The following is a 22,571-nucleotide window of genomic DNA, read 5'->3' as shown; positions in this document are numbered from 1 at the left end:
TTTCTTTTCTGTGCTTTGTTCTACTTCAGTGTGCGTGTGTGTGTGTGTGTGTGTGTGTGTGTGCGTGTGTGTGTTACTGGATTTGAACCTTGCGTCCTGGTCATGCTAAACAAGCAGGTGCTACTGAGTTACTCTAGCCCTCTACTGCGTAAAAGACAAACTACGACAGGACTGAAGAAATGACTCCAGTCTTCCTCTCGAGGACCTGAGTCTGGTTCTCAGCACCCACATCAAGCAGCTCACAACTGCCTTCAACGCCAGATCCAGGGGACACCTCTGTCCTCTGTGGACACCTGCACTCGGGGGTACACACCTGTACATAGACGCACACATATACACATCATTAAAAATTTATTCATTTATTTTGTTTTTTCAAGAAAGGGTTTCTCAGGCCGGGCGGTGGTGGCGCACGCCTTTAATCCCAGCACTCGGGAGGCAGAGGCAGGCGGATCTCTGTGAGTTCGAGACCAGCCTGGTCTACAAGAGCTAGTTCCAGGACAGGCTCCAAAACCACAGAGAAACCCTGTCTCGAAAAACCAAAAAAAAAAAAAAAAAAAAAAAAAAAACAAAAAAAAAAAAGAAAGGGTTTCTCTGTAGCTTTGGAGCCTGTCCTGGAACTAGCTCTTGTAGACCAGGCTGGTCTCGAACTCACAGAGATCACCTGCCTCTGCCTCCCGAGTGCTGGGATTAAAGGCGTGTGCCACCACCGCCCGGCTTTTTTTTTTTTTTCTTTTTTCCTAAAAAAAAGGCAGTGGAAGCTGGGGAGATGGCTCAGTGGGTAAAGTGCTTGCCACGAACACGAGGGAGGGCCTGAGTTTAGATCCCCAGCACTAGCATAATAGCCGACTGTGATGATGCCTGTCTGTAACTCCAGTGCTGGAGGGCCTGGGAGCGGGAGACTGGCAGGTCCTGAGAGCACATTGGCCAACCAGTCTCCTAGCTGACATAGTGAACTCCAGATCCAGGGTCAAACCCTCCACAGAAGGTGGAGAGCAATAGCCTCCACTTGTACATAGGCACAAGAATATATTACACAGCCGGGCAGTGGTGGCTCACACTTTTAATCCCAGCACTCGGGAGGCAGAGGCAGGCGATATCTGTGAGTTCGAGGCCAGTCTGGTCTACAAGAGCTAGTGCCAGGACAGGAGCCAAAGTTATAGAGAAACCCTGTCACACAGACAATTTAATGAAATGAAGCAGATTTTTTTAAATTATTAATCATAGCAGAGTCGAGCATGGTAGCGCACACGCCTTTCATTCCGCAAAGGACTCTCCTCCAAAATAAAATTGGGAAGAGGTTAGGTAAGGGAAAGGAAGGTAGGGCTATTGCCTCAAGCAGTCCTGGCCAGGCACAGGAACCCTGGACACGCTGTCCTTTCCCGTCTAGTCCCGCCCTGAGACGTGGGCAACGCGAAGTCCCTCCCATTCGCCCCTTCCTGGGAGCTAAGGCACCCAGACTCCGCCTTCAAGGCATGATCTCTGCTGGGGACGGGGGCGGAAACTGAGTGGGGGACCTGGGTGGGAAGAGGGTCGGGAAAAGGCTGGCACTGGGCCCTAGTGTCCTCCGGGCCCAAGTTCAAGTCGGGGGCTTCCATTCATTTCGGGCCAAGACAATTACTGCCCTCGCCCCATCCGAGGGTCACTTTGCGCAGGCAGGCGCAGGGGAAGCAGTGCCCTGAGTAGATAGATCACCTGGAGGACCTGGAGCTCCTGGGCCGAGGGAGAAGGACAATTAATTTTATGCTTGGGCGAGAGTCCGGAAACCTTGGATGAAGTTATAAGACCATCTAAGGGGGAGCACAGGATAAAATTCTGAAAGCAGGATTTGGACGTTTGAGAATTAAGTGCCTCGTAGGTTCTGAGAGGCGCAGAATCAGGGTCAGGATGCTTAGCTACAACTGAGGTGCACAGTATGGGAGTCTGGAGACCCAGGCTAGATAGGGTCTAGGTGGACAGGATAACATTTTGAGTGAGGGTCTGGGGTCCCCAGGTGAGTTTGGGGGCCAAACATCAAGGTCAATTGCCTAAGGACCCAAGCGTTGGCGATCTCTGGCTAGGCGCCTGCAGGCCGTTGCAGGCAGCGCCGCGGGGGACCGGGTGGGGGCCTGTGGCCGGGCCCGGGCGGAGAAGCCGGGGGGTCGGGGTCCCTCCCCCTGGCGCGGGCTCAGGAATCCGCCGCAGGGCGGGCGGAGGCGCCGGGGTGGGCCGCGGCGGGCGCGCGGGCGGGCGGGGGGCGCTTCCTGGGGCCGCGCGTCCAGTGTGCTGCGCGGTCCGTCCGTCCGCCCGCAGGCACCGCCGGAGTCAACGAGTGAGTGGCCGCCAGCGGAGGGAGGGCGCGGGCCGGGTGGCGGCCCAGAGGCCTGCGCTCCACGACTCGCGGGGCGGGGGCGGGGCGGGGCAGTCCGGGATTGCGGGCCCGAGCCCCAGGCCTGCGAAAGGACTCGGTCTCCAGCTCTGGAAGACTCCGGTGCTCCCAACGCAGTCCTGAGACGAGACAGCTGGGAACCCCGGCTACCCTTCCTGATACAGGGAATGGGGGGTGTCGTGGCAGAGGCCCCTGACCCCTGCCCACCACCTCCCAGCCCCAAGATGCTCCCTTTTGCCTCCTGCCTCCCCGGGTCTTTACTGCTCTGGGCGCTTCTGCTGTTGCTCTTGGGAGCAGCGTCTCCACAGGATTCCGAAGAGCCGGACAGCTACACGGTGCGGACCGTGGGGTCACCAGTTTGGGATGGCATGGGAAGGACAGCGAGACCAGGGTGCCTGCTTCTGGGGAAGATTCTCCTCTGCTTGGGGGATGGAAGGCTGGGGGCCATTGTGTGAAGCTGATCTGAGCATAACTGAGCTCAGGCCCTGGCCTTGGCCTGGCTGGAGAAGACTGCCAGGGTGGTCACTGGCCACTTCGGTTCCTTTCCAGGAATGTACGGATGGTTACGAGTGGGACGCAGACAGCCAACACTGCCGGGGTGAGTATGCCTGGGGTACTAGCCATCTTCAAGAACCGGGAAGGGGACTATTGTTTCCCAGGGACACCTTCTCCTAGAGCTGCTTCAGAAACCTGGTGGCCTTTTCAGTGTCCAGCTTGGCTGCGCCAAAGCCAGCCGTGGTTCTCTTGTGCCACTGAGTTAGGAGCCCTACCCATTCAAGAAGCCCAACAAACCCTGCTTCTCTCTGCAGTAGGCAAGAGAGCACCTGGCGATCGCCCAGAGAAACGGCAATATGCACACCTTCCCTGAGTGTTCTCTACTCTCCTAGCCCAGCTCTCTATCCCAGTGCAACCTGGCAGGGCAGTACTCGCTCTGTGGGGCAGGAGGCCTGCAAATTACTCTTGGGCAGAGGTAGAGGTGGGGTTTTAAGGAGGAATGGAAACTCACTTGGAGGCAGGGGAATAGGGACAACAGTGGACATAGGTGGCCCTACCCCCAGTCCTGCAAATCCCTGGGAGGGGCTCTGGGTCAGCAGCCTTGGTTTGCTGAGCAGAGAGAAAGCTTTGCTCTGTGGCTCAGCTTAGAGAGGGCCAAGTCAGGCTTCTGCCTCCCACCACCTCCAGGGCCAGCCCAGGTGACTGGCTGTGCCCAGCAGGCCCCTCTCTGCAGATGTCAATGAGTGCCTGACCATCCCTGAGGCCTGCAAGGGTGAAATGAAATGCATCAACCACTACGGGGGCTATTTGTGTCTGCCTCGCTCCGCTGCCGTCATCAACGATCTACACGGTGAAGGACCTCCGCCACCAGTGCCCCCTGCTCAGCACCCCAATCCTTGCCCACCAGGCTATGAGCCTGATGAACAGGAGAGCTGTGTGGGTAAGTGGGGAGCCATGCTGGCTGACACCTCGGCTTCCACACCTCTTACCTGCCTTTTTATTTTAATTAATTTTGTATTTAGTATACAAAGTAACAGGTTTTGCTCATGGTATCATCCTCCTGACATACTTCATATTTAATTTGTTTTAATCCTCTTTACTGCCCTCCCTAGTAATTTTTGTTTTGTTTTGCAAGAAAGGTTTCCTTGTGTAGCTCTGGCTGTTCTGGAACTTACTCTGTAGATCAGGCTGGCCTAGAACTCGGATATCCCTGCCTCTGCCTCCCAGGTGCTAAATGCTGGTATTAAAGGTGTGTGCCACCTCTGCTCAGCTATGTGTACTTTGTTTTTTGAGACAGAGTCTCTGGGTTTGATCCCCAGCAGCACATCAAACAAGCATGGTGGTGCACAGTTGTAATCCCACCACTAGGGGGGTAGAAGCAAGACAATCAGAAGTTCAAGGTTATCCTCAGCTGCACAAGGAGTCTGAGGCCAACCTGAGCTCCTAGCTCAAAAGTATTACCTAATTAACAACATTAAAGTAACTTTTCATACTAAATACTGCAAACTGCTCATTTCTTTGCTGAGAGGCCTCTGACTCCTCAGAGAAAGATCCAAGCCCTCAGCTGCTGCAGGCCCAGGTCTGCTGGCCCAGGAAGTCCCTAGCAGCTCCTTCACTTCCTGTGCAGACATGCAAGAGCTCTCCTCCCAGCCTCAGCCGGCTTTTTGATCTGGACTCAGCCTTGGGGACCACTGGCCTTGGAGGAGGGATGGTCTTAGGAGAGTCAGCTAAGGGGTGTAAATGGACAAGGCCTTATTTATTTATTTATTTATTTATTTATTTATTTATTTATTTTTAAGACAGAGTCTCACTATGTAGCTCTAGCTGGGTTGGAACTCTGTAGCCCTGGCTCACAGGGATCCTCCTGCCTCTGTCTCAGCTATGTGTACTTTATGTGTAATTCTAGCCGAGTGCTAGAATTAAAAGTGTGTGCCACCAGACCCGACTTCTTGTTTTATATGCTCACCTGATGGGTGCCTTTCCTGGTGGACTGTTTTTTGTACTATTGGGAGGACCTATATCACATGTTCATGTTTTGGGGCTAACTACCCATGTGCCCACGTGAATGACGTCTGGTATAGGCCACTTTCTCCCAAACTGAGGTGTCTGACATGGTCAGTAGCATGTGGGACTCCAGGTAAGGGCTGAATGGTGTCTCCCACAGATGTGGACGAGTGTGCCCAGGCTTTGCATGATTGTCGCCCTAGCCAGGACTGTCATAACCTGCCTGGCTCCTACCAGTGCACCTGCCCTGACGGTTACCGAAAAATTGGGCCCGAGTGCGTGGGTGAGTTCAGAGAGTGACTTTCCTAGTTCTTGCTTTGTGACTAGCTCTCGACATAATGTCTCATCCTTAGCCCAGTCCTCTGCTGCTGGTACCCTCTTGTCACTAGACACAGGAGGCTACATGCAGGGAGCTGAGGTAGGCATGAGCATGGGTGTCCTGTTTTCCCCACCTGACTCGTGCCCTGCTTTCCCTCCCGCCTCCATCTTAGACATAGATGAATGTCGCTACCGCTATTGCCAGCACCGATGTGTGAACCTGCCAGGCTCTTTCCGCTGCCAGTGTGAGCCTGGCTTCCAGTTGGGACCTAACAACCGCTCTTGTGTGGGTGAGGCTCTGGGATCCCGGGTAGAGCGGTGTGAGATGGGGGCAGGATCTCTTTCCTGAGCCCAGTAGTTTGGGGCTCTGGGCAGTGCCTCTGCTTTCACCGTTCCTCTTTTCTCTGGCACCCTCAGACGTGAACGAGTGTGACATGGGAGCCCCATGTGAGCAACGCTGCTTCAACTCCTACGGGACCTTCCTGTGTCGTTGTAACCAAGGCTATGAGCTGCACCGGGATGGCTTCTCCTGCAGTGGTGAGAGTCCACTTGTGTTACTGGGCTTGCAACATAATGGACCAACTCCGGTCATGTGGCCATTCGCTTGAAGCTTCCATGTCTGATTCTCTGGACCTACAGACCTCCATGCATGCCACCCTGAGCTGGTTGCTGGTGGGGATGGTATGTCAGGCCCTGCTGAAGTTTGCTAGAGATAGGGAAGGTGTGGGTGCCAGTCTTCATGGAAGTTGAGCTGACTTGCACTGGAACCCTGCACTAGGACAAGTCTTTCTTTTTCTGAGCGTATGTCTGCTGTAACCAGGTTATTTGGACTATGGAGAGGGTCCATGGTACAGGCTCTATCCAGTCTCGGGCAGCAAAATGGGAAGCACTGCTTCTTTATAACGTACATGCTTAGTCTCACTTAACCTGGTCAACGATGACTTATCTCTGCAAACAGGACACTAATACTCCTCCAGACGTGTCGGCAGAATTGTAAAAAGCAAGCAGAAAGTCCAGAGGAAATGGTGACTCTCATCTCTCCACTTTCAGAGATGGGGTGACTTGTCACAATTTAGACAGGGAAGGATGAGATCAGGCCAGGGCTTGACATCATTGGTGTTCAGCTGTGTGAAAGGAACAAAAGAGACAGTATGCTGTATGTGGGGCGCACACAGCAGAAGTCTGGATAGTGTGACTGTAGATTGCAGGACTTTAAAAACCAGAGCAGCTTAGGTCCACAGGACTCTTCAGTCCAACCCACTCCTTTGATTGGCATGCAAATGGACCTTTCCTAGAATTAGTTAGTAGGACTTAGGCCAAGCCTTTGGATCCCTGGTGCCTTTTGTCACAGTTTATGTAACCCTGGGCTATCCTGCAGCTGTCTGTGTAGACCAGGCTAGCCTACAGAGATCTGCTGAGTGTGCTGGGATCAAAGGCATGGGCCACCATGCTGCGCTGGTGCGTTGTTTAAGTATTCTTAAAGTCCTGGGAAAGAGGTTCCCTCTAAGCTGGAAGGTCTGCTCTTACTTTGAGACAGAGTCTCACTCTCTAGCCCTGGTTGGCCCACAGTCTCTTTTGTAGACCAGGCTGGCCTCTGCCTTCCAAGAGTTGTGATCAAACACCCATTTGGTTTTTTTTTTTTTTTTTTTTTGAGGCAGGGTTTTGTTATGTAGCTCCGGCTGGCCTTGAACTTGCTATATAACCCTGGCTGGTCTTCTTGTGTGGACAAGATGGCTTTGAACTTGGTGTAATACTCCTGCCTTGCCGGGCGGTGGTGGCGCACGCCTTTAATCCCAGCACTCGGGAGGCAGAGGCAGGCGGATCTCTTTGAGTTTGAGGCCAGCCTGGTCTAGAAGAGCTAGTTCCACGACAGGAACCAAAAGCTACGGAGAAACCCTGTCTCGAAAATCAAAAAAAAAAAAAATACTCCTGCCTTTACCTCCCAAATGCTGGGATTATGAACATACAGCATCATGCCAAGCTTCTATTCTTTCTCTTTTCTTTTTCCTCTCCCTTTCTGTGCTGGGATGGAACCTAGAGCCTCCAGCGTGTTAGGCAAGTACTCTCTACCACTCTACCACTGAGCTCTAGCCCCAGCCCCTCTAACCTTTGAAACCCCCAGTCCGCCTTCTGAGCTTTACTGGGTTTATCTCATCCCTTCTCTTCCACATCAGCTTTTGGGGGGGCTGGGCTCTCTCCATAAATGACTATGGGACTCAGTTGCGAGGACTACCTTTGGCCCAGGGTCCTCATCCCCACCCTCCCTCAGATATTGATGAGTGCAGCTACTCCAGCTACCTCTGCCAGTATCGCTGTGTCAATGAGCCAGGCCGCTTCTCCTGTCACTGCCCACAAGGCTACCAGCTGTTGGCTACGAGGCTCTGCCAAGGTACAGGTGCTGCTGGTGGGCGGGCAGGATCTTAGGGTCTGGTGTCAGAGCCAGAATCCAACCTCACCTCCCTTGGCACAGACATTGACGAGTGTGAATCAGGTGCACACCAGTGTTCTGAGGCCCAAACTTGTGTGAACTTCCATGGGGGCTACCGCTGCGTGGATACCAACCGTTGTGTGGAGCCCTATGTCCAAGTGTCGGACAAGTGAGTCAACCTGAAGGCAGTTCCCGAGGGCTATGGGGGCTAACTGGTTCAATCAGGCTGGTGAGTACCCATGATGCCTCATGGGAGTTAGTCTTATGTGCTTGGGTTTTCCTCTTTAGAAGATGAGTATTTGGGAAATGGGCCCTCATTCTGGTCCTGTCTTGGGGTCTCTAGCCGCTGCCTCTGCCCTGTCTCCAACCCGCTGTGTCGGGAGCAGCCTTCATCCATTGTGCACCGCTACATGAGCATCACCTCCGAGCGAAGTGTGCCTGCGGATGTGTTTCAGATCCAGGCAACCTCTGTCTACCCTGGCGCCTACAATGCCTTTCAGATCCGTGCTGGAAACACACAGGGGGACTTCTACATTCGGGTAAGGTGCTTCTCCGCTCACACACAGTTGACATGGATAATCTAAAATAGAGTGCCTGCCGGGCGGTGGTGGCGCACGCCTTTAATCCCAGCACTCGGGAGGCAGAGGCAGGCGGATCTCTGTGAGTTCGAGACCAGCCTGGTCTACAAGAGCTAGTTCCAGGACAGGCTCCAAAACCACAGAGAAACCCTGTCTCGAAAAACCAAAAAAAAAAAAAAATAGAGTGCCTGCAGCCATTTAAGTGGGAGCTGCCCTGCCTCTTCTCTCAAAGCCCTGTCCTCATGTTCAAAGTCAAGATTTCTGCATCCTCAGTACACGGGTCCCAGGCAATTCTAACAGGCAGTTAGTTAATGGGGTTTGAGTCCTAGCATTGGTTTCTCCTATCTGGCTTTGACATCCTTATCCATAAAACAAGAAATATAGTTCCTGCAGGGCTGGGATCAGAGCTTGAGTTTTGCTGGTGTGGATGTGAGGACCTTATGCTGTTTTCAGCATTGAGGTGTTTGGCATCAGAACTTATTTCTCCTTTCAAAATTGCTTTGGGATTAGCGGCACAGCTCCATGGCAGAACATGTGCTTACCATTCAGGTCCCCAGTCCCTTCCCCAGCATCAAAACAGTCAGACACCTGGGCGGTGGTGCACGCCTTTAATCCCAGCACTCGGGAGGCAGAGGCAGGCGGATCTCTGGGAGTTTGAGACCAGCCTGGTCTACAAGAGCTAGCTCCAGGACAGGCTCCAAATCTACCGAGAAACCATGTCTCAAACCCTCCCCCCCCACAAAAAAAAATCAGACAGAGAGAAACAGAGACTTGGATACTTTGAAAGGGGGAAGTGGGCCAGCCTAGGTCACTAAAGGCCAATCATTTCTAAAACTTGAGTCTTTAGGTAGTCATGATGGAGGGAAGATCGAGGTGGGTAGGGTCAGGGGCCAGGGGGCTTGGGCACTGGAGAGGAAGAGAAACGTCAGAGCTGGGTAAGAGCTTGAGTGCCCAGCCTCACGGGCACGGGCAGGGGGTGAAGCTGGAGTAGGGTCCTGACTTACAGGCTAACACAGTCTCTATGTTCTGCAGCAAATCAACAATGTCAGCGCCATGCTGGTCCTTGCCAGGCCAGTGACAGGACCACGGGAGTATGTGCTGGACCTGGAGATGGTCACCATGAACTCTCTTATGAGCTACCGGGCCAGCTCTGTACTGAGACTCACCGTCTTTGTGGGAGCCTACACCTTCTGAAGGAGACCCTCAGGGAAGGGTTGGGTGGGGCCCCCTTCTTTCTCCCCCCCACAGCTTAAGGAGCCTGGGGTTTAGGGATGACTGTTCTGCTTAAAGAGACAATGATGTGAAGGACAATAAAGGGAGAAGGAGTCCTAGTGGCTGAGGTGGGTGAGTAACCTCAGCCTGGGAAGGCACTGGGCTTGTGAGAGAAGCAGGCAAATTTCACCCAAAGGGTCCTCTCTGCATTCAGGCTGAGAAGGTTCCAGAGCTTAAGTGTCATTCATCAGAATCAACCTGAGCAGGGAGTTCTAAGGAGTGGACACTTTAGGCCTTAACCCCAGAGCTCGGCAGATGCTAGGCCCCAGAAACCATGTTCAGGTCAGTGCCAAGAGGTCTGGGGCTACTATCCCAGCCCTACACCAAATTACACGTTTGGACAAGCCTACTGTTCTCCAGTCACCAGGATGAGGCAACTGGACTGAGAACATGTTTCTATCCCAACTTGTGGTGCTTTTTGTCACAGAAACTTACTTGATCAGGGGCCACTTAGTTGCAAAGCTAGAGTGCCCCATTGACTCCATCTCCCGGACCAGGGAATGCCCAACCTCTAAGGAGCATTATCTAGCTGTCTATTTAGTTTTGCATAGGGTCTAGCCTAACACAAGTTAAGTGTACACTCTGCACAACCATGCTTAGCCAAGAGCTTGCCTTAAAAAAAAAAAAGGAACCATATGGGCCAGGTATAGTGCTCCACACCTTTAATTCCAGGACCAGGAAGGTGGGCCTAGGAAGACTGGGAATTCTAGGCCAGCATGGGTTACACAGCATGTTCTAGGCCAAGCTGGGTTTCAGGAGTGGGTGGAGAAACACTGTACAAGGCTGCAGATCATTGCTGTGTGGAAGAGGAATTGCCTGGCATGCACAAGGCTATGGGTTCCACCACCAACACTACAAAACAAAAGCCACTGGATCACAAGGTGTAGTCTGCCTGTTCCTGCATATTTCATAAGGACCTTGGCATTGCTTCCTTAACTTCTAAGACCACAAACGTTCAGATTTTGATTATAGCCCAAAGAATCCTAGTTAAAGGGCTGGCTAGCCTTGGTAGAAGTGAAGATGGCTCTGGGATGTGTCTCCAGGTGGAGCTCAAGTCAGAGGGCAGTGGCTGCAGTATAGCTGGTACAGGGTCCTGCTCAGAGCAGGTCCCAGATTTCTGTAAGAGAATCAGAAGGTTGGCCTGGTGCCTCGGGCCACCCAGTCTTCTCCCCAGGGTGTGTCTCACCCTTACCTCTGCAGACGCCCGCACTTGATAGTGCTCAACAGCATCTCCTGCTCCTTAGGGGTGGCACAGGCATCATAGGCAGCTAGGAGACTGGGGGTGGGACATGCAGTGGCTGGTTATGTGGGCCAGCATCATGACAGCTAAGGCAGGCGGGTTCAGCCTAGAGGAGTCTGGACACTGCATGTTTCCTGATCCTGGCAATAGAGGCCCTCCTCCATCCTGTCTGCCCTCCCTTTCTGGGAAACACTGGGACAGAACCTTCCAAGGCTCCCACACAGAGCCAAGCTCTCTCTCCAGAAGCACTGCTTAAGTTGAACACACAGGAAGGGTAGAGGAACCCAGTGGCTCTCTGGGGTGTACCTGGCTGGTGTGCTGTATCGATCCACCAGGGCAGCTGCCTTCTCCCCACTTAGTCCACGCACCTGCATCAGCTGCCGGGCAAATACTTCTCGTACAGACTGGGCCTGGGATTGGGACAGGCCTCAATCAGGGGTGGTCTAGGACCAGGTCACCTAACCATAGGCAAGGCAAGGGTAGTACCTTGTTCTTGACAGCTTCTGCATTGAAGTCATTGAAAGTGAGGAGTGAGCAGAGAGGATCTGTGGAAGGCCTTGCTCCTGATTCAGCATCCCCTGGGGTTTCCCAGGGGCGGCTACGTAGGGTGTGGCCCTAGTAGAAGAGGGGACTGAGGCTAGGGTAGGCTTTAGGACTTAACCCCCAGCTATTCCTTTCCCAGGCCTCAGTGGGAAACCTGAGTAACCAGGTTCCTTGGGCAGCAACCACCAGGTGAGGGCCCAGTGCTGAAAGAGGCATCTGCTCACCTGATACAGTCTTTCTAGGCCCTTTGTCAGAAGGGCCAGGTAGCCAGCTGACTCCTTAATATCCATCGTGCGCTTCACAAAGAAGCCATCAATGACCTGGAGAAGAGGACCCAAGGGAGGTGGCTCCAGGTCTAATCCATGGAGTACAAAATCTGCCAGCCTGGCCCTGTCCTCCAGCTCACCTGGGTGTTTGTGACAGCCTGTAGCAGTGTACTCTCAGGAAGGCTGAGGTTGTGGACAGACCCATGTTCCTCCACCAAGTATACTCGGTGCCCCAGGCCACAGCGCTTCAGGCGGAACTGGGAAGGCAGGCAAAAGCAGGGTAGGTCAGGCCCAAATGCCTACATGTCTGGGCCAACCATATATCACATTAAGATTGCAAGGAGATGGAAATAGAGAGATGGCTTAGAGGTTAAGAGCACTGGCTGCTCTTCCAGAGGACCTGAGCTCAATTCCCAGCAACCATACGGTACCTAACAACTGTCTGTAACTCCAGTTCTAAGGGATCCGACACCCTTGCATAGACATATATACAATCAAAACACTAATGCCCATAAAATAAGTAAATCTTTAAAAAGAAAAAACATTGACTATTCTAGAGGACCTAGGTTTAATTCCCAGCACCCACATGGCAGCTCACAACTGTCTGTAACTATTAAGCTCTGACACACAGATTTAACAACACACTTCATTTAGTTATATACATATTTATATATATGATTTCAAGGAGACCCTGATCCTACAGTCTTATCTTTACTGGCTCCTCTTCTGTCTCAGAGGAGCAAACCGGCTCTTGCTATGACTCCTGTAGGAGTCCTGAACCTCTGGACATTACATATTCTCCAGGCCTCCTTCGGCCTATTACTGACCTCTGTGACCCTATGGTGAGCGCACTGCTAAGACTTGGGCATAGCTTCTGCATTTCCAATGCTATGAGATCTCTAGGGTTAGGCACTCAAGGGGTCTTTACGTTTCTCAGGCCAGCCTAGATAACTGTGGGTTCCTACTTGCACCTTCATGGCTTAAAAGGGGCTCAGAACAGGTGTGACTAGAGGCCTCTGAAGCGAGGCGTGTGCAGGCTAAGCACCTTCTGCTCTCGAAAGCGGCCGTCAATGATGCTGCTGCACAGGTCATCCAGCCGCTTGCGTTCCACAATGTGGTCCAAGACTAATTCCTCAGGTCTCGCTGTCAAGGAGTCAAAGAGTCTTACTGTCTTCCTCTGACCCACCCAGGCCAGCCTCCAATGCCTGCCCATGACCTTTTACCTGGGTCTCTGGGCCTGGTCTCCTGTGCTATCCACACAAAGTCCCCAACATGCAGCTTGCGTACTGTGTGGGGCACATGCAGCCGCTGTAACTCTCGGAGCATTTCTGGCCTGTGTCGTCCTGCCCTAATATTTCAAGAGAGAGGGCCAAGGCGAATGTGAGCCAGCACTCACCGCCCTCCACATCCTCCAGGTGTTCTCGCGGCCGCCCCACTTCACTCACCCTCTGGTTTCCCCAGTGTCCACACACAAGAGCACTCTGTACTCGCCAGGCCTCAGCTCCAGTGGCGGCTGCTGGACGCCACCTTCACTGGCGCCACTGTAAGGAAGTGGGGGCTTACATAAGGCCAGAACCCTTAGTGCCAGGGTGGTCCCCACAACTCACGGGGACAACTGCGGCTCAGCAGTTACAGGTCCCTGAGATATGGTCCTCCATTTCTCCCTCCTCCTTACAGTGCTGACAAAGTGGCCGCTGAAGCTGCTGACTCCTCTTCATGGGGCTCCTCTGGCATAATGCCAGTGTTCGGCGTGCTCAGGCCTTCTGCCTTGGCCAGCCTTTGGGCCAGCTCCAGGCCCTCTGGGGTCAGTGCATACCTGGGGGGTGGAGGATACAATTTTACCTTTATACCTGGCAAACTCTGCTGTCCCAAGCTAGGTGAGCATTACCCTCGTTGGTACCCCACCTCCTGCTCCATCCCTCAGACCAGCTATCCTCAGGACCTCCCGATCGCTGCCTCAGCTTTGCAATGCATGTCCTACAGCTCCTCCCTATTTTCACTCGGAACCATACTTCCCCCCCTAGAATATTCTGGAATCTTTTTTTTTTTTTTTTGATTTTCGAGACAGGGTTTCTCCGTAGCTTTTTGGTTCCTGTCCTGGAACTAGCTCTTGTAGACCAGGCTGGCCTCGAACTCACAGAGATCCGCCTGCCTCTGCCTCCCGAGTGGTGGGATTAAAGGATTAAAGGTGTGTGCCTGCCTCTTGTGTCTCCTGCAGCTTGCCCGTACCTGGATGGCCGATGTGTTCTGAGGACCAAGTTCCTGTGGAGGAGGCCTCGGAGGGCAGGCCATGATTTTGAACTTCCAGGAACTACCTGTGTAAAGGAACGGAGATGGGCTAGAGGGATGGCTCAGAGGTTAGCTCTTCCAGAGGACCCTGGTTCAATTCTCAGCACCCACGTGAGAGCTCACAACTATGTGTAACTGCAGTTCCAGGGCTGCCGACACCCTTGCACAGACACGCATGCATAGCAAATAAAAATTAAAAATAAAAAAAGAAAAGGAAAGGAGACCCTCAGAGAGGCCCTAGTACTCCCAAGCCTAAACATCCTCTGTCACTAGCCGTGTTCCATAATTGGATCAGATTTCATACCAAGGCTGCCTGCCTGTCAGGCAGGCAGGAAGACTGTAGTGGGCTCTATCTGCCCACTGTCAGCTGGATGCTCACCCTGGGGGCTTTCTGGGCACATTTCTGCAGCAGCTCCTCCTTGGTCAGGAAGCTGTGACCATCAGGATTCTGAAACCATGGTAGATATGAGGGTAGGTTCAGGGCCAGGGCTCCTCAACCTGCTACGGAGTGGCCAGCATGAACAGTGCCCAGGACTTCTGTGGGTCTGCCTCACCCAACGTAACTGCCTTTTGGAGACATTTACCAGGTGCTCCTTGTAGAGTTGCAGCAGGACGGCCCGGGCACCCGAGTTCTGTGCTGGCCAATAGCCCCCGGCGCTTCCTGCTTGAGGCTGGGTGGGAACCTGAGACAGACAGCGGGGCTCAGAATTCAAATGCCTGCCAGTGTCCGCTGAGGTTTCAGCAGGCTACGTGGGCCTGGGAGGGAGATGCTACGAAGCCCTGTAAACATGGACTGTAACATGGCTGGCGCAGGGGCAAGGTTGGGGGTATATGCCAGGCCTAGCCTCCAGCTACGGCTACTGGGGAACAAGGACACGGTAGAAGTCCCCCAACTTTCTGGACTAGGTCTCTCAGCAGCTTTTTGGAACCTCACCTACAGCTATCTCAGTAACCCTACTCAGGAGTTAATGGAGTGCCGCTTAGCGAGGGTAAGAGGCTGTCCCAGGCCAGCCTAAATCCGGAAGAGCCGGACACAGGGCTGTTAAACCCCTCAAACCTCCCCTTTAGCTTTCCACTCCCTTCCCAGTCCTCACTGGCGCGGGAGAGTCCTGGCCTTGAGCAGGTGGCCCTTCACTGGCTTGATTCTTCTCTCCAGCTGGTAGGCTGGGGGCATGGTCACCTGCAGAGAACAGAAGTCAGTCCTGCACCCAATTTGGATGCCAGGAAGAGCCTGGATGCTTCTGCTCACTTTGTGAATTTTGGTGTCATATTTAAAAAACATTTTTTAAAAATATTTATTTATTTATTATGTATACAATATTCTGTCTGTGTGTCTGCCTGCAAGCCAGAAGAGGGCACAAGACCCCATTACAGATGGTTGTGAGCCACCATGTGGTTGCTGGGAATTGAACTCAGGACCTTTGGAAGAGCAGGTAATGCTCTTAACCTCTGATCCATCTCTCCAGCCCCTAAAAAACATTTTTTTCCTCCTTTTCTCAATAAAAAAAAAATTTTTATGGTACGTAGAGGAGTGTTTGGTCAGTGCACCTCTGCGCATCACTGACATGCAATGCCAGAAGAGGCCAGAAGAGGGGGCTGGATCCTCTGGGTGTCATTGGGTGACGTCCTGGTTGGCCTCGAACTCATAAGATTCTCCTGCCTCTTCCTCCTCTGAGTGTTGGGACTAAAAACATGCATCACCATGCCCTACCCCTTGTCATTTTTGAGACATTCTCAAGTAGCCCAGACTACCCTTGAATTCCCGATCCTGTTACCCCCACCTCCTAAATGCTGGGATTACAGGCATGTTTCATTGGCTAGCTTCGTACATGGGAACTATGAGGCTAAAGGGCGTCAATCAGTAGCCCTGGGTCCAACAGCAACCACACTGAGAGTGGGGAATTTGAAGCCAAGGTAGACACAGCCTGCATCCGGGAAATTTAGGGATCACCAACTCCCCGAGGCGCTCACCGCCTGATGCTAGGTGCTGCTTCAGCCGCTCGTCCAGCATTCGGCAGAGCCTGTCTCCGAAATGCTGAAGGATCTTGGCTTCCTTCCCGCTGCGCAGAGGTAGCGGGTACCGTCGGAGGGAGCGCAGAGCCTGGGAAGGGTGAGGGAGAAAGGAACTAATCACGCTCGGATACATGGATCATCTGGGTCCTGTCTCCAGAAGACCCAGCTGTGACTCACCTTTTGAAACACAAAGCGCGTCTGGCGCCCTCTGCTGGCTGCCTCATCCCGCCACTCAGTCAGCCAACGAACGAAGAGTGGGTTGGGGCAAACCGGCAGCGGGCGCTTCCGGCCCAATCGGACCGGTGCGGCCATCAGATCTAGACTGGCTCTTTTGGAATTTCCAAAATACCATGAGATTGGGACCCCGACAGTTCTGCAATTGGTATAGGAACACCCGATTGAGAGTAGGACCTCTCTAACCCAGCAGGGCACTGGCTCAAGCAACCCTCTCCCTCCCCGGAGGCCGGAGAGAGTTAGGTCCGTACCACCTTTCCCATCGCCCCCCCCATCGCCCCCCCCCCGCACCAGCCCTTTGGATAGGCCCCACCCAGGCTATGGAGCTTTGGCCCGCCCCTTCCTCTCACACCGAAATTCGAGAGTAGGATCATTTTGTACTGACAATTAAAAGGACGGACAGCGCCCCCTGTGACCGGGAGGGCTGGCTCGGGAAGCACGTAGGAGCCTGAACTTGGCTTGCTTCAAGGTCTCAAAAGGCGATTTCAGGAGAGGCTGGAAAACGAGGGCTTGAGAAGAGTGGGGGAGAGGGTCGGACGCAAGTGTAAGAATATCTGTGGGAGAGACATCTATGAAGGGATGCAAGGGACGAACTAAAAGTAAGGCAGGAGTAGCAGAAAGATCTCGAAATGCGAGGGTGCAAAGTCGGGGATGCACACAGAAGGCTCAGGCTAAAGGAACGGCGAGGGCGTGTGTCGGTGTGAGGTGCAAGCTGGCAGATGTGGAGGTCGAATGTAGGCACATGGTTGGCGCCTTCGCTCTTGCGGCTCACTGCAAGCGGAGGAGCCCCAGGGAGGTTTAAGGTGGGCACTGTGCGAGGGGACGGACAGCTCGGGTTGGGGCACACAACGATCAATACAGCACAAGGGTCTCTTCAGGGATTGGAACAGCCCACGCTCTCCAGCTGTCATGCCGGAAGTCGTCGGCCGCCGCACGGACAGACCCTCTTCTCAGTCTAGCTTTCCGCACCCTCGGCCTTCCTCAGGCAGCCTTATAAGGAGCCTGAAGCTGGCGCTCGGGCTGGGCACGCCCCCTGGAGTCTCATTCCCTAATAAGGACATCTAGGGCAACCCGCGGCCGGGGGCGGAAGGAGCGCGTCTCCAGGGTAACTGCGTGGCCCCACCCCCCAGTTGCTCTGGGAAACCGCGAGGCTCGTAAAAGGTGGAGCTAGCTTTTTCTTTAGGCGGGGCGCTTGGGCGAGGGGGTCAAGCTTTGGCCTCCACCTGGAGCTCAGCGGCTCAACCCTTAAGTGCTGGGAGAGGCTTCTGACTACAACCCCCGTCATGCCTCACTCCCCGGGTTGCTCCTCACTAACACCCTTTATTCGGCTTACAGGGAGGTCAAGGGACACAGTTTCTTTCGCCTCTAACTTGCTCGCGATCTTGTCCTCTTTTCCTGCAGAGTGTGAGACCATGATCATTGTTCGAGGTCAAAGAAATGTTCCTGGAGTTCCCACCCCAGTTTATTTTAAGCTCTTGCTCTCAGATTGTCTCTGTTTTTGTGTCAAAATAACCATAAACCTACCAACTCGAGAGCTAAGTTCAAATAAGTATTTCTTTTCTCATCGCCTGGAAAAGGAAATGTAAAGAAGTCTTTAATACACAATTCTCCACCCTTCCCCCATGAATTACGTTTGATCCGAGAATTTGCCAACTGTCTTTAACAAAACCAAAGCTCTCAAACTTTTTATTGTAACATTTTCAGTTTGTTAAAATCCTATTCTTTTGTTGAAATTTCATACGACCTCTTAGAAGTCACAGTGACTTTCCACATGGAGGGACACTTTAGGGAAGCAAGTCTACTGGCTTGAAGACACCGTTGTACTTGGCGATCCAAGCGGATTCCAAGCCAGTGATTCATTAAGGTCTTGATCATCAGGAACCATAAGTAACCAAAAATCACTTCATTTGGGAATAAGTAGAGACTCAGGACAGAATTATTTTCAGGTCATCTTATCAAGCGATGGGCCTCTGCTCAGCCAAGAGCGTTTCCTGGTCCATCGCACCAATAGGCTCACTCCCCGTGCAACAGCCCCGCCTCTCGGCCTCGCCTACTCCCCCGCGCCTCAGGCTCCGGAATCCGGGAGCGGCTAACTCCCCTTCGGTGCAAAATACTGGGACTTCATTTCCCGTCGGCCCGCGCGGCGAGCGCCGGAAGCTCGCCCCGCCCCTCATTGTGCGGCTCCTACTAAACGGAAGGGGCCGGGAGAGGCCGCGTTCAGTCGGATCCCGGTAGCAGCTGCGGCGGCTTAATTCTTCTGTAGCTCTCCCCGTCTCCCTTTCGTTTCCGGAAACATGGTGAGCACTAGGCCACTGTGCCCGAGGGTGGCGGTTTCGTGATCAGTGGCTTGCGCGCCGGGTGGGGTGGGGGTGGCAGAGAAGCGTTCTCAGTATCCCCTCCCCCAGCGCCCCGAGCGAGACTAAGGGTCTTGCCATGAAGGGCAGGCCGCGCGTGCGCGCCCGTGGGCACTGGGAAGGGCCGATTCGGACGTCGCTCGCGCGCCCCCTGGCTCCTTTCCCTACCCCCATTCCGCTCGCGCGCCCGCACGGACACTGGCCGTGGGGGAGGGGGCCAGTGTGCAGAGCCTCGAACAACGCTCGCCGGTTCTCGATGGCGCGCGCTGGTCCAGGGCACGCGGCATCCAAACCTTGCCCCGGGGCCGCTAGGGAAAAGCGCGCGCGAGATGTCGGCGCGCGCCCCACCCAAGGGCTGTTCCTTTCCTCGCATCACCCTCCCTCTGCTGATGGGTTTGTCTCCACAGCAGGTGGCAGGGATGCCGCCGTCTGGGAGGGGCGGGGGCAACTGGCCGGAGGGTGGGGGGGATGCTAGGGTTGAAGCACTGGCTCCTGAGACCAGGACCTTGCACCGCCAGTAGAGCGGGTCCTATTCAGGCTTTAGCCCCTGTTCTAGAAAGAGCGATTACACAGCCTTCTCTGTTCACTCTACTTCGGACTAGGGCTGGAACGGCGCTGTACAGCAGCGCGTGCGCACAGACCTGGGTCCTGCCATCCCGGCCTCTGCGTTGGACGAGCTAGGCCTTTGACTGTGCCGGATGGGGCCGAGGGTGGAGCCGCGTTTAGGGAAGTGACCCAGGCGGGTACCGCCCGGAAGCCACCCAGCTCTCATGTTCAGCCTGAGGGCCTGGAAAACTGATGCTTGTGTGAATGGCCCGTGCTACCTCTTAAAGCTGACGGCCTTAACGATTATTCCTAAAAGCGATCTTTAGGCTTTGAGACATCGTAGGTTCTACTGCTTCTGGGATACGAGCGTCTCTTGGGGAGGCCCTGCGCCCAAACCAATCTCCTTTCCCCGCCTACTCCGGAAGCGGGTGAATCACGTGGCTAGCTTCCTCTGCAGTTCCATGGTTGGGGTGTTGGTTACACATTTCTGATTGGGTCGTCCCCCCAGGGCCATACAAAGTAGAAAGTTTTGACGATTTGGGCACTACAGCGTGACCTATTAATTGGTCAGTGATCTTTAGGACTCTAAACCACTATTGGATGGTAGGGAGTTGTCCAGCAGGGCCCTAATTAGGGGCTGTAATTCTCGTGTCTGGGAGCTCTTGGCAGGGCAGTATCGTTTATGCCATGGGTGCGTTGAAGGCTCTGGGGACTTAAATGAACTGTTGAGCAGCTGTTGTCTTTGTGAAGTTCTGATCCCCTCTTCCCTGGAGATGAGTCTATGGCCCAAGTGCTTGGTCTTCCTTTTGTATCTAAGTCAGCATTTTAATCTAGCGGCAGAGTGGTGTCAACCTAATCAGTAGCTTTCAAATTCTTTGCATTTGCCGTTCACAACCCAGCAGTTCTCAATGGTTTTTGTTTTCTTTAGGGTTTTTTTGTTTAGTTGGTTTTTTTGTTTTGTTTTGTTTTTTTGAGACAGAGTTTCTCTGTTTCGCTGTGTCACTCTGAATGTCCTGGAACTCAGGAAAGACATGTTCCGCCACCCCTGGCTATGTTTCTTTTTAACAAATGCTGTTTCTAACCTTTAATGCCAGTGTTGAACTAGATAATTGATTTTCTCACTTGCAGGGAGTTTGTCCCAACTAGTCCTTAGGTGATGGATTTGTGGGGGGTGGCAGCACCATCTTGTGTCTGCAGGGACATTACTAGCTCTGTGGGGCTGAGAGCTAGCTCTCTTGGTGTTCTGACCGAGGTTTCCTGTAACTGGAGAGAATACCCCAGAATCTTTTCCCTCACAAGGTGTATTATTTGGCTCGTCCTTCAGGCCTCTGGTGTGGCTGTCTCTGATGGTGTCATCAAGGTGTTCAATGACATGAAAGTGCGCAAGTCTTCGACGCCAGAAGAAGTGAAGAAACGCAAGAAGGCGGTGCTTTTCTGCCTGAGTGAGGACAAGAAGAACATCATCCTGGAGGAGGGCAAGGAGATCCTGGTAGGAGATGTGGGGCAGACTGTGGACGATCCCTACACCACCTTTGTCAAGATGCTGCCAGACAAGGACTGCCGCTACGCTCTCTATGATGCCACCTATGAGACCAAGGAGAGCAAGAAGGAGGACCTGGTGTTCATCTTCTGGTGAGCTCATTATCCGAGCTCTCTTGCCTGCCACCTCTTCCCTCTCTTAGAGCTTAGCAGAAATCATCCTAGGTTTGGGGTCAGGGCTGTAACAAAACTAATGAGGAACGTGGGGGTGGGGAAACACACTGTTGAGTAGGGGTACTTTTATTCTTGAGTCATCCGTTGTCTAGGGGAGGCTGCAGCAGTTTCCTTGTTTTGTCTTCAGGGCCCCTGAGAGTGCACCCCTTAAGAGCAAAATGATCTACGCCAGCTCCAAGGATGCCATCAAGAAGAAGCTGACAGGTAAGGGTTCCTTCTTCGTATGCCCTCTTGTTGTCATGACTGCTGTGGGGAATGGATGACAACAACGGGGTCCTCCATTCTGCCTGCTGGGTGGCACCTTCCTGCTCTGAGGGCTGCTTCCCAGTCTTCCGCTCACTGTTCTTTCTCCGTAGGAATCAAGCATGAATTACAAGCAAACTGCTACGAGGAGGTCAAGGACCGCTGCACCCTGGCAGAGAAACTAGGTGGCAGTGCCGTCATCTCCCTGGAGGGCAAGCCTTTGTGAGCCGCCTCCAGCCCCCTGCCTGGAGCATCTAGCAGCCCCAGACCTGCTCATGGGTGTTGCAGGCTGCCCCTTTCCTGCCAGACCTGAGGGGCTGGGGGGATCCCAGCAGGGGGAGGGTAATCCCTTCACCCCAGTTGCCAAATGTCCCCCCCACCCCCTGGACCGTCCTTCTCCCTCCACCCTGACGGTTCTGGCCTTCCCAAACGGCTTTTGATCTTCTGATTCCTCTTGGGTTGAAGCAGACCAAGTCCCTTCCCAGGCACCCAGTTTGGGGGGAGCCTGACCTATTTTTTTTTTTTTTAACGACACCCTACTCCTTATCCCCCCATCCCATGCTGCCAACTTCTAACCACAATAGTGACTCTGTGCTTGTCTGTTTAGTTCTGTGTGTAAATGAAATGTGGAAATGACCCTCCCTTGCCAGCTGGTTGCCCTCCCCTTCCCCTTGTTCTCAGCCACTCATGAAAGCAGGACCAGTAAGGGACCTTCAATTTAAAAAAAAAAAAACAAAAAACCAATAAAAAGGCTAATTAACAAGGTGGCTTTTCAGGTTTGAGATCTGGGGGACCCTGTGTTGGGGGATGATAAGTGTTTCTCCTATGCTGCACCCCTAGCCCGGACCTCAGTGATTGAGCCTCCTTTTTGAGGTGGGGTGCCACAGTTGGTAGCACCCAGGAGGTTGGGTTCAGAGTGTCACACCTGAAACTCACTGGATCTTCGTGGTGGACAGTGTGCACTGAGCCGCTTTCCACCTATGGGTTAAATACAGTTCACTCGGGTGGCCTATTGAACTGTTTCCTTTTGAAGGTTCTGTTAGATCTTTGCCTTTCCATACCCGGAGGTGACTGGCTTACCCTAGTGCCAGGATCAGTGGTGCTGTGAGCACCTAAGTTGAGCCTTTGGCCTACTGTACCTATGGCTGGAGTCCATTCAGGGTGGGTCAGCCAGGTGGAGCCCAGGACTTCAGACCCAGGTGTCTGGAGCCCCACCTCCTCCTGTTACCAGAGCTAAAGCTTTGAGTGTTCTGCTGGCATTTCTGTGGACTCCAGCCTGAGCCAAGGACTGAAACTGCCCTATGGCAGGTGAACTGGAGTAGTAGTCTAAGTTAGTCTTCCCCAGTTAGCTAAAGGTTCTTTCCTTAGCCTCATTCAAACTGGGAATGATGCAGGAGGGGCCATTTTTTTCCCATTTATTGAGGTTTTATGCTACATGTTTGCTGATTTCTCAGGAAATTTCTGTAAGATAAGACAGGCAGAGAAAGACTACTGGACAGTAGCTTTGTTTTTCTGCGGTGCTGGGCATTGAACCAAGGGCCTCATACATAGTAGCCGAGCATTCTACCTTTGAGCTTAGAGCAACCAACAGATTGGGAATTGTGTTCTATGGTAGAGCTAAGAATGATACAACCCCCCCCAAAAAAATAAACCTGTTGTCATTTGATAAA

General features: G+C 53.2%; 3 protein-coding genes across 6 annotated transcripts; 2 read left to right on the top strand and 1 right to left on the bottom strand.

Annotated features, from left to right (window-relative positions):
- Window positions 1-1,495: 1,495 nt before the first annotated feature.
- On the top strand, window positions 1,496-9,517 carry Efemp2 (EGF containing fibulin extracellular matrix protein 2). 4 transcript variants are annotated; one of them, XM_041661435.1, is made up of 11 exons: window positions 1,496-1,990; window positions 2,674-2,700; window positions 2,915-2,963; window positions 3,594-3,800; window positions 5,025-5,147; window positions 5,356-5,472; window positions 5,600-5,719; window positions 7,452-7,571; window positions 7,653-7,779; window positions 7,954-8,149; window positions 9,221-9,516. In XM_041661435.1, exons 4-11 carry the CDS (start codon window positions 3,638-3,640, stop codon window positions 9,380-9,382), a joined length of 1,128 nt encoding a protein of 375 aa, XP_041517369.1. In that variant the 5' UTR covers window positions 1,496-1,990; window positions 2,674-2,700; window positions 2,915-2,963; window positions 3,594-3,637; the 3' UTR covers window positions 9,383-9,516. The 4 variants fall into 4 exon arrangements, with proteins under 4 accessions (XP_041517369.1, XP_041517370.1, XP_041517368.1 ...); XM_041661436.1 differs by having other exon boundaries at window positions 2,663-2,700; window positions 3,548-3,800; XM_041661434.1 differs by having other exon boundaries at window positions 2,583-2,700.
- A 133-nt stretch (window positions 9,518-9,650) lies between these two features.
- Mus81 (MUS81 structure-specific endonuclease subunit) lies at window positions 9,651-16,319 on the bottom strand. Its single transcript, XM_041661432.1, has 16 exons — window positions 15,989-16,319; window positions 15,770-15,899; window positions 14,893-14,978; window positions 14,383-14,481; window positions 14,178-14,246; window positions 13,739-13,824; window positions 13,185-13,325; window positions 12,955-13,050; window positions 12,733-12,857; window positions 12,555-12,652; window positions 11,650-11,766; window positions 11,468-11,563; window positions 11,187-11,315; window positions 11,007-11,110; window positions 10,653-10,736; window positions 9,651-10,577 (listed from the first exon to the last, which is right to left on the bottom strand). Exons 1-16 carry the CDS (start codon window positions 16,121-16,123, stop codon window positions 10,511-10,513), a joined length of 1,662 nt encoding a protein of 553 aa, XP_041517366.1. The 5' UTR covers window positions 16,124-16,319; the 3' UTR covers window positions 9,651-10,510.
- A 1,868-nt stretch (window positions 16,320-18,187) lies between these two features.
- Cfl1 (cofilin 1) lies at window positions 18,188-21,664 on the top strand. Its single transcript, XM_041661280.1, has 4 exons — window positions 18,188-18,342; window positions 20,270-20,577; window positions 20,786-20,862; window positions 21,015-21,664. The coding sequence occupies exons 1-4, from the start codon at window positions 18,340-18,342 to the stop codon at window positions 21,125-21,127; spliced, it is 501 nt and encodes a 166-aa protein (XP_041517214.1). The 5' UTR covers window positions 18,188-18,339; the 3' UTR covers window positions 21,128-21,664.
- The last annotated feature ends 907 nt before the right edge of the window (window positions 21,665-22,571 follow it).

This window comes from Microtus oregoni, unplaced genomic scaffold (genome assembly GCF_018167655.1).
Source record: "Microtus oregoni isolate MIOR12 unplaced genomic scaffold, Mior012 000012F_ref0000307, whole genome shotgun sequence".
Taxonomy (NCBI): domain Eukaryota; kingdom Metazoa; phylum Chordata; class Mammalia; order Rodentia; family Cricetidae; genus Microtus; species Microtus oregoni.
This window is presented reverse-complemented; position numbering and strand designations above follow the sequence as displayed.

Bases quoted from the DNA above. Each gene is read 5' to 3' on its own strand.
- Efemp2 (XM_041661433.1), top strand. From the start codon at position 2,533: ATGGGGGGTGTCGTGGCAGAGGCCCCTGACCCCTGCCCACCACCTCCC. The intron at 2,964-3,593 runs GTGAGTATGCCT...CCCTCTCTGCAG, and splicing joins AGACAGCCAACACTGCCGGG to ATGTCAATGAGTGCCTGACC. The intron at 7,572-7,652 runs GTACAGGTGCTG...CCCTTGGCACAG, and splicing joins GGCTACGAGGCTCTGCCAAG to ACATTGACGAGTGTGAATCA.
- Mus81 (XM_041661432.1), bottom strand. From the start codon at position 16,123: ATGGCCGCACCGGTCCGATTGGGCCGGAAGCGCCCGCTGCCGGTTTGC. The intron at 11,767-12,554 runs GTGCTTAGCCTG...CTGCCTTCCCAG, and splicing joins GCCGCTTTCGAGAGCAGAAG to TTCCGCCTGAAGCGCTGTGG. The intron at 10,578-10,652 runs GTAAGGGTGAGA...ATTCTCTTACAG, and splicing joins AAGTGCGGGCGTCTGCAGAG to AAATCTGGGACCTGCTCTGA.
- Cfl1 (XM_041661280.1), top strand. The intron at 20,578-20,785 runs GTGAGCTCATTA...TTTTGTCTTCAG, and splicing joins GACCTGGTGTTCATCTTCTG to GGCCCCTGAGAGTGCACCCC. The intron at 20,863-21,014 runs GTAAGGGTTCCT...CTTTCTCCGTAG, and splicing joins CATCAAGAAGAAGCTGACAG to GAATCAAGCATGAATTACAA.